Source organism: Hyla sarda, chromosome 1 (assembly GCF_029499605.1).
Source record: "Hyla sarda isolate aHylSar1 chromosome 1, aHylSar1.hap1, whole genome shotgun sequence".
NCBI classification, from domain to species: Eukaryota; Metazoa; Chordata; class Amphibia; order Anura; family Hylidae; genus Hyla; species Hyla sarda.
The window spans coordinates 290,195,537-290,207,886 of record NC_079189.1 but is presented as its reverse complement, the minus strand read 5'-3'; the positions used below and the strand labels follow the sequence as shown (position 1 = coordinate 290,207,886).

The 12,350-nt window shown below is 41.9% G+C and overlaps 1 protein-coding gene across 16 annotated transcripts in view; it reads left to right on the top strand.

The window, feature by feature from the left end:
- PWWP3A (PWWP domain containing 3A, DNA repair factor) overlaps positions 1-7,615 on the top strand; it is a 93,741-nt gene extending 86,126 nt beyond the window's left edge. For 14 of the 16 annotated variants that reach the window (XM_056517005.1, XM_056516946.1, XM_056516996.1 and 11 more), the window contains 2 exons: positions 2,666-2,754; positions 6,641-7,615. In XM_056517005.1, coding sequence (XP_056372980.1) covers positions 2,666-2,754; positions 6,641-6,731 — 180 coding nt within the window. In that variant the 3' untranslated portion in view covers positions 6,732-7,615. Of the gene's footprint in view, positions 1-2,665; positions 2,755-6,467; positions 6,561-6,640 lie in introns of those variants that run through there. The other 2 variants (XM_056517022.1, XM_056517015.1) reach the window with 2 other exon arrangements.
- The last annotated feature ends 4,735 nt before the right edge of the window (positions 7,616-12,350 follow it).

Below are 12,350 nucleotides of genomic sequence, written 5' to 3'. Positions count from 1 at the left end.
AGGTTGTCACGACCGATGCGAGTCTACTGGGTTGGGGAGGTGTGTTTTGGGACCTAACGGTCCAGGGTCACTGGTCCCCTCAGGAGGCTCACCTCCCCATCAATCTTCTGGAGCTCCATGCCATCTTTCTCTGCCTCCTCCACTGGGAGATTCTCCTACAGAGTCGTCCTGTTCGAGTCCAATCAGGCAGCGCCACGGTGGTGGTGTATATCAATCTCCAGGGCGCCACGTGCAGTCGCTCTCCGATGGAGGAGGTCTCCAAGATTCTGCTCTGGGCCAAGACTCTGGTTCCCGCTCTCTCTGCTATCCACGTTCCAGGTGTGGAGAATTGGGAAGCGGACTTTCTCAGGTGCTCCTCCGCGGATCCAGGGGAGTGGTCTCTACATCCAGGGCCATTTGCGCTGATCTTTGGGGGATCCCGGACGTGGACCTCTTTGCGTCTCGCCACAACAGACAGTTTCCTTGCCGACGTACCCCTGTGTCTTCCAGTTTGCCCCGACCTGCTCTCCCAGGGTCCTCTCTGCCACCCCAATTTACTGTTGTTGCATTTGATGGCTTGGTGGTTGAAACCGTGGTTTTTAAAGCTCGGGGGTTTTCTTCGGGCTCTGAAGCCTTCCTCCGCTAGGATTTACCGCCGCACTTGGGGGGCTTATTTCCGGTGGTTGAGGCTCAGTCCTTCTCCCTGGTTGTCTTTTCCTTTCTGCGCCTTCTTGCTTTCTTGCAATCCGGTCTGGATCAGCGCTTGGCGCTCAGCTCCCTTAAGGGTCAAGTGTCGGCTCTTTCTATTCTCTTTCAGCGGCAGTTAGCTTAAAACCCTCACATCCGTACCTTCCTGCAGGGCGTGGCCCATGCGGCTCCGCCATACCAGTTCCCACCCCTCCTTGGGATCTCAACCTGGTGCTTGGCGCCTTGAGGGAGACTCCGATCGAACCTCTCCAGGACGCCTCTCTTAGGGTTCATTCTTGGAAGGTCACTTTCTTTATTGCCATTACCTCCATTAGGAGGGTCTCCGAGCTGGCTGCTATCTCATGTCGTTCTCCCTTCTTGGTCCTTCATCAGGACAAGGTTGTCTTTCAGGCACCTCCCTCCTTTTTGGCCAAGGTGGTTTCCTCCTTTCACATGAACGAGGAGATCATTCTCCCTTCATTTTGTCCGGCTCCATCCAACTCTAAGGAGCATTCCCTCCATTGTCTGAATGTAGTTAAAGCTGTCCGGATCTATCTTTCTGTCACCTCCTCTTTCCAGCAGGGTGACTCTTTTCTTTGTGATTCCGAAGGGTCGTCGTAAGGGTCTTCTGGCTTCCAAGACAACCATCTCGCGGTGGATCCGTTCCGCCATCTCAGGAACGTACCGGTGTAAAGGGAAGGTCCCAACTTTTCAGGTCACTACGCATTCAATGCGTTCCGTTGGAGCTTCTTGGGCACTACGCCAGAGGGCTTCGGCCTTACAAGTCTGCAAGGCGGCCACCTGGTAGTCCTTGCATAATACTTACACCAAGTTTTACACTTTTGCAGATGCCGGTTTGGGTCACAAGGTGTTGCAGGCGGCAGTGGCTCAGTCTTCTGCCTGATTCTGTTTTGGATGTTTTTCCCACTGCGGGGACTGCTTTGGTACGTCCCACAGTCTCTGTGTCCCCCAATGGAGACGACCGAGAAAAGTTGATTTTTTTTTATGCTTGCCGTTGGGGGACACAGCACCCACCCAGTTGTTTGTGGTTATGGTTCGGTTTTCGGTCCGAGGGGTTGTGTTCGGTTCTTTTTGTCTGGTTCCCTCCGACACCTCCATATCCTGCCAGGAGGGGCTAACTTTCTGTTTTTATGCCTAGAGTCAGCAAGATATACCCACGGTCTCTGTGTCCCCCAATGGATCCTCCGAGAAAGAGATTTTACGGTAATCATAAAAAAATCTACTTTTATTTGGCATGTCCATTTTCCTTTTAAAGCAGAGCGTTTCAAAGTTAGAAAAATGCAACATTTTCAAGAAATTTTAGAATTTTTCAGCAAGAAATGATGCAAGTGTCGATGAAAATTTACCACTAACAAAAAGTAGAATTTGTCACGAAAAAAAAAAATCTCTGAATCAGAATAATTTGTAAAAGTATCCCAGAGTTATTAATGCATAAAGTGACAGAGGTCAGATTTGCAAAAAAGGTCTGAGTCCTTAAAGGGGTAGTCCGGCCCTAAGACATCTTATCCCCTATCCAAAGGATAGGGGATAAGATGTCTGGTCATGGGTGTCCCGCCTCTGGGGACCCCCGCAATCTCTCATGCAGCACCCCCACCTGTGTGAGCTGAACGCCAGCGCTAGAGGCTCTGAATGCAATGTAAGTCTGTGGAAGGGGGCGTGACAGCACTCCTCCCATAGATTTGCATTGAGGGGGCAGGGCGTGACGTCACACGGGGGCAGAGTCGTGATGTCATGATACTCCGGCCCCATAGTCGCGAGGCTTCAGACTCTGAGCCTCCAGCGCTGTCATGCAGGTGGGTGCGGCATGAGAGATTGTGGGGGTCCCGAGCTGCGGGACCCCCACGATCAGACATCTTATACTCTATCATTTGGACGGAGTACCCCTTTAAAGTGAAAATGGGCCTTAAGGGGTTAATAGTAATAGCTAAACATATATAATAGTATGTATAAAGATCAGTTGCTTCTGTTGTTGTTCCAGGCTGTCATCTTTGCAATTTCTGCCACCGAACAAATAACCTATGAAAAAGCGGAAAAGAAATACTTAAAGGGACCCTCTGTCACTAAAAGGTAACAACATGCTGTGCATTTGGAAAGTCTTCAGACCTTTTCACTTCCACCTTTATTCTGCCCTCAATACCCCATAATGAGAGTGTAAAAAATTTAATTAAATTTATGAAAAAGCGAAAAACTTTAATTTTCGCATGGATGTAAGTATTCTGACCCTTTGCTATGATACATTTAATATAGCTCTAGGGCCTTCTGTTTCCCATGATCATCTTTGAGATGTTTCTACACCTTTATTGGAGTCACCTAGGGTGCTTGCCAATCTGTGCTTTATGGCCAGACATTTCTCCTCAGTAAAATACACATGAAAGTCATCTGTAGATTGCAAAACAAAAAGATCAGATGAAACCAAATAAAACAAAAATATCAGTTGAAACCAAATTTGAACTTTCTAGTCTCAATTGTAAGTGTCATCTCTGGACGAAACCAAGCACTGCTCATCCCCTACCCAGTACCATCCCTACAGTGAAGCATGGTCATGGCAGCATCATACTGTGTATGTGTATTTCAGCAGCTGGGACAGGGAGGCTGGTCGAATTGAGGGGAAAGCTGGATAAAGGGAAATGTACATCACATACCCTGCATGTCTACAGATGTCCTCTCTACGATGCATTTTCCACTTATATCCAAAATAACAACAAAAAAATCTATTTCTACTTAACTCTTTTGAACCACATTTACATTGGCCTGTATATAGCCAAAATACTATAAAGCTAAATCCTATTAGCCTATTAACAAAATGAGTGCGTTTAAAATCCCTCTATTTTGCTGACCTATAACTTTTTCATTTTTCCGTATAAGCGGCGTCATGAGGGCTCATTTTTTGCGCCGTGATCTGTACTTTTTTTTTTTATACCACATTTGCAAATATATAAAACTTTTGCAGAGGACTACAAGTGCCACAATCGAATCCTACACCAGATAGATGGTGTGGATGTGTAACAATTAGAATAATACAATACAAGAATTTAGCTGCACTACTGTGGTAGATTTATACAATGACATTGGGTATCCCTCAACACTGATGTTAAAATTGAGACATTCGCCAGTATATCCTTATATTGGCGTTGGTGTGCGGGCTCTAGTATGTCCTTCATATAAGGATGCACTGGCGAATGTCTCAATTTTAACATCAGTGTTGAGGGATAGCCAATGTCATTGTATACATCTACCACATAGTGCACCTAAATTCTTGTATTATTCTAATTGTTACACATCCACACAATCTTTTTTTATGCTGGGGATCGCCCCTAGCAACGGACTACAAGGGCAGGATCTGCTCCCCCTGTTTAAATTTTATACTTGGAGGTGTGTAAACTCCATATGTAATGTGCCTTGAACATCTTCCAGGCTGCATTAAGGTAGCATTAAGGCCATGCACCTATATTAGCCAACTCAGGTGGGGCTTGCAGTCTGCCTCCCTCCTCCCATTGTATGTGTGCTTGTAGCCACGCTGGAGGGTATCTGGGAGGAAGCTGTGAGTCAGCCTAATGCTGCCGTAATTGCCCACTGGCCCCTGTTTTGCTTATCACACACAGGTAGGTTTAGCGTTAGGTCCCGTGCCATATGAGAAACCTTGGCGTTGGTGTGCGGGCTCTGGTTTGTCCTTCATATAAGGATATACTGACGAATGTCTCAATTTTAACATCAGTGTTGAGGGGTAGCCAATGTCATTGTATACATCTACCACAGTAGTGCACCTAAGTTCCTGTATTGTATAATACATTTTTTAATCAATTTTATTTGGAATAAAATGTTATAAAAAAGCAGCAATTTTTTAATTTCTTTTTTTACATTCACGCCGTTCACCGTACGGGATTATTAACATCATATTTTTATAGTTTGGAAATTTACGCACGCAGCGATACCAAATATGTTTATTAAAACATTTTTTTTTTTTTACACTTTTTGGGGGTAAAATGGGGAAAACTGACAATTGACATTTTTATTGGGGGAAGGAATTTTTCAAAAAAATTTTTTTTTACTTTTATTTTTATACTTTAACCCCTTAAAGCCCATTTTCACCTTAAGGACCAGGCCAATTTTATTTTTGTGTTTTCGTTTTTTCCTCCTCGCCTTCTAAAATCCATAACTCTTTTATATTTCCATACAAAAAAAATAATTTTTAGGGAGGAAATTTTTATGAAAACCCAAATTTTGCACATTTTGGAGGGTTTTGTTTTCGCACTATACACTTCATGGTAGAAATGACATGTGTTCTTTATTCTGTGTGTCAATACGATTAAAATGATACCCATGGCTAGATACTTTTATATTTTTATACCACTTAAAAAAAATCTTAAACTTTTTGTACAAAATCAGTAATCTAAAATCGCCCTATTTTGACCACCTATAACTTTTTCATTTTTCCCTATATAGGGCAGTATGAGGGCTCATTTTTTTGCGCCGTCATCTGTACTTTTTTTAGATACCACATTTGCATATATAAAACTTTTAGATCATTTTTTATTAATTTTTTTAAAATAAAATGTGACAAAAAAGCAGCATTTTTGGACTTTTTTAATTTTTTACGTTTACGCCATTCACCATACGGGATCATTAACATTATACTTTGATAGTTCGGACATTTACACACGCTTCGATACCAAATATGTTTATTTTTTTTTTAAATTACGCTTTTTGGGGGTAAAATGGGAAAAACGGACAATTTTCATTTTTATTTATTGGGGGAGGGGATTTTTCACTTTTTTTTTTTTTTTACATTGTTCAACTTTTTTTTTTACACTTTTTATGTCCCCATAGGGGACTATCTATAGCAATCCTTTGATTGCTAATACTGTGCAGTGCTATGCATAGGACACAGCACTGATGTAGGATGTAGGACACTACATAGGATGTAAATGTACGTATAGGACGTAAATGTGCGTACAAGTACCACCACACCAGGACATACATTTACGTCTTGCGTCGTTAAAAGGGTACTCCGCTGCTCAGCGTTTGGAACAAACTGTTCCCAACGCTGGAGCCGGCGTAGGGAGTCATGGGGGGCCATGACGTTACAGGGCTGTCACGGCTCCCAGCGCCGACTCCAGTGTTCGGAACAGTTTGTTCCAAACGCTGAGCAGCGAAGTACCCCTTTAATTGTTTAAAAATGCCACACACCACCAAAAACAGACCCTCTACAAGAATGTGCACCTCTCCCATTTCTGTGGTGAGGTGATTTGTGCTGGTTTTGTGTACTTGCACAATATTTATCAAACAACATAAGGCTTTGATAAATTGGTCTGAAGTACACCAAATAAATGGTAGAAACAAGACTAGAAAAAAATTTAATTGATAAATCTCCCACAAACACACAGCCAAGACAACACAGGTGTGGCTTAGGGACAACTTTGTAAATATCCTGTAGTGGCTCAATCAGAGCCCGATTGAACATCTCAGACCTTAAATTGGTTATGTTCCCCATCCATCCTGACAGAACTTGAGGTGATCCGCAGAGAAGAATGGCAGAAATCTCCAAATCCTGATGTGCAAAGCTTATTGCATCATTCTCAAGATGACTGCAGGTTATAATCTCTGCCAAAGGTGCTTTACCTAAGTACTAAGTAAAGGGTCTGAATACTTTTATCAATGCAATATTTTTTTTTTCTTTTCAATAAATTAGCAAAGATTTCTAACATTTTGTTATCGTGTTGTCATTATGGGGTATTGAGTACAGAACGATGGGGGAAACTTTAATTCTTTTTTTATTTTAGCACAAGGCCGCAACACAGCAAAATGTGATAAAAGTGAAAGGACCCTCCAAATGAATTGTTTATAGTGAACGATATTGGGACAGAGAGAACTGTTTTTCATGATTGTATTTTATTTTTTACATTTTGTGTATATATATATATATATATATATATATATATTTTTTTTTTTTCAGGGAACGAAAAATCTTTGACCAACAGATTTTGGAAAATAAAAGATTAAAGCTGTCTTTAGAGACTAAAACCAAGAGGGATTCGAAAAAATAGCTTTGTGAAATTTGCCTTTGACTTCCGTTCTTCATAGTCTTGGTTTCGTTTTTACTTGCCAGTATTGCACTAATTCCTGCTTGTGTAATAATAACCCAATCTTACCTTGTCTGCACCTATTAAAAGGGTAACTTTTGTACACTGCAGGCGACTCTAAGCGCCTTGTCCTTTCACCTCTGCTTTGCCTAGCTAAGGCAAGTGTCCTGGAGTCCCACAGATTTGCATGTCAATTCCATATACTGCTTGGTTTAGCGGAGAGGAAGTGAAAGGACATTGCCCTTGGGCCACATGACATGTTTAACCCTTTAAAGTTGTTTTGTCCTTTATTTTACAATGAAACCTGCCCCATTGGTTTAACATGGTTTGGCTCATTTCTGTATTTGTGGGTATCTTTTCAAAATGAAAGCCAAGCACTGTTTTTTGTTTGTTTTTTTTGTTTTTTTAATCAGCCTTTTTGCCTAGATGTTTCAGTTTTATTTAAGTTCCATAATACCAGCTTGTTACTTTATATTTTCTTTACCTCTCCAGTGGAATAACTTAGTATGCCTGGAACATGAGGATGTGCCTTAACTACACACATGAAAGACAATACAATAACCATTATATTCCATACTTCCTGTGTGCTGGAAAATACACGTCATTGTGCTTCATTGCCACTGACTAGAATTCATATTGTCCATTATGAGGATAATGATACTCAGGTATAGCTTTTACACATTACCTCCTCTGCTCCAGTTAATGTCCAGTTTCTTGTTCCTGCTTTGTAAATTTGTTTCTTTCAAAAATGTTATATTTTTACTTTTTTACCATTTCATACACAATATAAATAAAAAAAAAATATATATAAAAAGTTTGTTACTAAGAAATAAATGTTTATATGCATCTGTTCCTTGTGTAAAACACTTCATGCCTTTCCTTCTATGTCTATGCCACTTATCTATTGCAGTCATGCACCTGAAGTGATATGTCGCTGAACAGTATATTTATTTTTATGGCTTTTTTCACATTGTGGTCCTCATTGTCCAGCAGGTGTTATACATCAGGGGACTTTCCATTGTATTCCTTTTGTCATTTAGTTGAATCTGTTATACATAGCGTTTCATTTTTACATACTTTTTTTATTGGAGCATACTCTATGGAATAGTAAAGAGGTGTGCGCTCCAGCAGAAAAATGCAGACCACCAGAATGAGTAGTTATTAAGCTTGGATCCTTATTGGCACCACACTTTGAAACACATATTGCATACCATTTAGCCAGTTGACTTGTATGGAATACATTAGGAATCTGCAAATTAAAATATACAAAAGTTGAGAGTGGGCTTAGTTATGGAAGTTTAACTACTATTTAAAGGAGTACTATGGTGCTTTTTTTTTATTAACCCTCTGCAAAATGAAACAAAACAAACTTTGTCTCGCCTGCCTACGTTGCTCCAATGTCTGTGTCCCGTTCTCCGGTCCCTGTCTTCTTCCGCTTCCTGTTGCGGCTGTTGATGCGCTGAGAGCAGCGTGACTCACCGACCAGCAGGAAGTGGAAGAAGATCGGGACCGGAGAACGGTACACCAACAACGGGGGAACGTAGGCAGGTGAGTTAAAGTTTGTTTTGTTTCATTTTGCAGCCCGGGCACGGAGGATTAATAAAAAAAAAAAGTGCCATAGTACTCCTTTAACCCCAGTCTATTTCAACAGTATTTAGATAAAGATTATATAAATTTAAAAAAAAGGTGTTAAAAAATGTTGTGAAACTGTAGCCAATAATTCATACATGGTTCCACGTTATACTGATCCCGCCACTATGTAGTGTTCATGGTAAATCATAACTGCTGTATAAGGAATATCCAATTTTAGTAAGGCAGTCAATGTCAGAATTGTTAATGAATGGATAATTTGTCCCAAAAAATTATATTACGCTTTCTCATAGACAACAAAGTATCCATTTTAAAATATATAATCCAGTTAGATGTAGAGATTTTAGATTTGTGGTATAATGTTATGTTGGTATAATTGGTAAACTTGGTAATGTTGGTATAATTGGTATACTTATTTACTGCTGAAGAAAGAGTCCTGTATTTGGTTGACCACAGTTTTAGGTCCAGTGGAAAACCGCATACAAGGCAAAAATGAGCCCACTGGAGTCAGCGTTTCACTCCGGTCGGCTCATTGAAATGAATTACGGTTCAAAGTATTTTATTGAAATTTAAAGACCTACAACAAAATATGCATTTCCAAAGCATAATAAATGCACTTAACATTTACATAACAAAGAAAAGGAAAGAAACATTTCAATCAATATCATTAGCAGCACCTTAACTCTGATTCAGAGTATTCTTCAAATCCTAAATTACTCCAAGGTAGGAGTTAGTGCTATCATTATACTCAGTACTAGATGAAGTACACTATCATAGCGTGCTAAGTCAACTCTATAAACCTCAGGATACTAAAGAGACCACGTACTATGTCATGGAACTCCCTTAGGTGAAACTCGGAATGTTCAAGAGCTAAGCAAGTTAAACCATCAACAACAACCAAACTAACTAAAGGTGTGGTCCGGAATATACATGACATCAAATTATCAGGAGGATCAGGACTGTTAAGCGGGCATGGTATGACTTATGTTCATAATGCAGTAGCCTTTCCACTAATAGGACTACTTGGGCTAATAAAAGTGGACACAAATAGAACCAAGTCTATTGTCCCGTTTCCTCGTATTTTTAATTTACTGTTCCAGGAAGGGAGAGGAGGGGGGGGGGGGGGGGAGAAAAGGAAGGGGGTCAATAAATGAGAAGAATAAGAAGCAAGAAAGAGTAGAACATCTAGATATCAGTGTAAGGAGGGAGTGGCTGGATCCCTGTAAGAACAGTAACCCTCAATCTCCATGGATCCCAGACAGAATAAAATTTGCCAGTAAGGCCTCTGCCCAGAGCCCATATTTCTTCTAAATTATAGGAATGGTTTATAGCTGCAATCAATTCTGCAAGGTCAGGGGGAGTGGTGGTTTTCCAATGTCTAGTAATAATGAGTTTTGCCATAACCAGTATCTTGCATAAGAGTTGGAGACAGGACGGAGGGATCTCTACGATATGTAGTAGGAGTAAGGCCTGGCTAGGGGATAATTTAATAGAAAAGCGAAAGACTGAATTTAATACATTTTCTACCGACTGCCAATAGGAAGCCAGGGCTGGACAGGACCACAAAACATGCAATAATGTGCCCCTATGACCGCACATTCTCCAACATAGGTCCGAGCAAGTGGGGTACATATGATGCAGTCTGTTAGGAGTAAGATACCAACGAAGGTGCGTTTTTAATGCAGCCTCTACATGTGATATACTTAAAAGAGAAGAATATATATATTTATATACACTCGCCCACTGATCTATACTCGTGACAACTCCTAACTCCTTCTCCCAAGTCAACATAGCTGTAGTTAGAGTTAATTCATTGTGATCATTAATACATTTATATAGCGGTTTTAACCCCTTACTTGTCTTGGTGAAGTACGTAGATACTATATGAGAAGCTAAAGGCGGGGAGCTCCGTGACTGTAATAAGTAATGCTTAATTCGGAGATGGTTAAACAAGAGTTTGGAAGGAAGATTGTATAAGGACACCAATTCAGGAAAAGGGGTCAACACACCGTCTGTATAGAATTGATCAATAGCAGAAATTCCTCCAGTCATCCATGGCAAAGGATCAAAGTCAGGAATATTCAACTGTAATAAGGAGATCGGGGCTCTCATGTGGAAATTTTGTACAGTTGGGGTGGACGACTTATGAATCAGTTCCCAGCATCTTAGGCCTGCAAGTGTAAGGGGGGATAAGTGAGAAGGTAACTTGATGTTCCAAAAATAGAGAAAAAATAAAGCTCGAGGATCAGCCACCGCAGCACATTGGCGCTCCAATTTTACCCAGTGTATATGTAAGTCATTATTCCATAGTGGTCGCAGAAGGTTGACCAGAGTTGCTATGTAATATGATCTAAGATCCGGTATACCTAATCCTCCCACAGATTTATGTTTGACCGCTACAAAATGAGGTGTTCTAGGTCTCGAGCCGATCCAGATAAAGGAAGACAACAAAGTTCTAGCTCTAGAAAAGAAAGAAAGAGGGAGATGTATAGGTAAGGTTTGGTATAGATACAGTAACTTGGGAAGAACCGACATTTTAAAGGCTGCCACCCTACCCAGCCAAGACGCCTCTGCTTTTCCTAAATGTCCGAGATCGACTTTGAAACTATTTAAAAAGGGGATATAATTGACAGCATACAATTGCCGAGTAGAAGATGTGAGAGTGATACCCAAGCATTTTATACCCTTAGGTTGCCAATCAAGAAGGTGTTGAGCAGACAAGTTGGAGAGTAAAGTAGGAGGAATATTGAGGGGAAGAACTTGAGATTTAGAGTTGTTTAGTTTGTAGTAAGACACCCTACCAAAGTGAGATAAGAGTTCCAGAGAGGACGGTAGAGAGACAGCAGGGTTGGATAAAAATAAGATAATATCATCCGCATATAATGAGAGGATATGGGCTGAATCCCCTATTCTAATGCCCGATATGATAGGAGAAGAGCGGAAAGACTGAGCAAGAGGTTCAAGCGAAAGAATGAAAAGTAAAGGAGATAGCGGACACCCTTGACGGGTGCCGTTAGACGGAAGAAAAGAGTCCGAAAGCGTGCCATTGGAGAATACCCAAGCAGAAGGCTGGGAGTATAGAGCTTGTATTGCTCTGGAAAAAATGCCAGTCATCCCAACCTTCTTCAGGACTGCAAATGCATATCCCCAATGGTGGCGATCAAACGCCTTCTCGGGTTCGAGGGCGATCAAAGTAGACTGTAACTTTCGTTCATTAATGTAGTGTATAAGATTAAGGACTCTGCGGGAGTTATCTGAGGACTGGCGACCTCTTACAAACCCAGTCTGATGCTCCACTATAAGTGATGGCAACACTTCGGACAACCTCGTGGCAAGCAATTTCACATATATTTTCACATCACAATTGAGAAGCGAGATCGGCCTGAAGTTCTGCGGGACATCCGGACTCTTCCCCGGTTTGGGCAGAGTCACAATCAAAGCTGCCTGATTCTCAGCTGGGAAGGTTCCGGATTCCATAGCAGAATGGAAAAAATGCTGTCACGATGCCGGCTGGCAGGAGGTGGATCCTCTGTGCCAGAGAGGGATTGGCGTGGACCGTGCTAGTGGACCGGTTCTAAGTCACTACTGGTTTTCACCAGAGCCCGCCGCAAAGCGGGATGGTCTTGCTGCGGCGGTAGTGACCAGGTCGTATCCACTAGCAACGGCTCAACCTCTCTGACTGCTGAAGATAGGCGCGGTACAAGGGAGTAGACAGAAGCAAGGTCGGACGTAGCAGAAGGTCGGGGCAGGCAGCAAGGATCGTAGTCAGGGGCAACGGCAGGAGGTCTGGAACACAGGCTAGGAACACACAAGGAAACGCTTTCACTGGCACAATGGCAACAAGATCCGGCGAGGGAGTGCAGGGGAAGTGAGGTATACATAGGGAGTGCACAGGTGAACACACTAATTAGAACCACTTGCGCCAATCAGCGGCGCAGTGGCCCTTTAAATCGCAGAGACCCGGCGCGCGCGCGCCCTAGGGAGCGGGGCCGC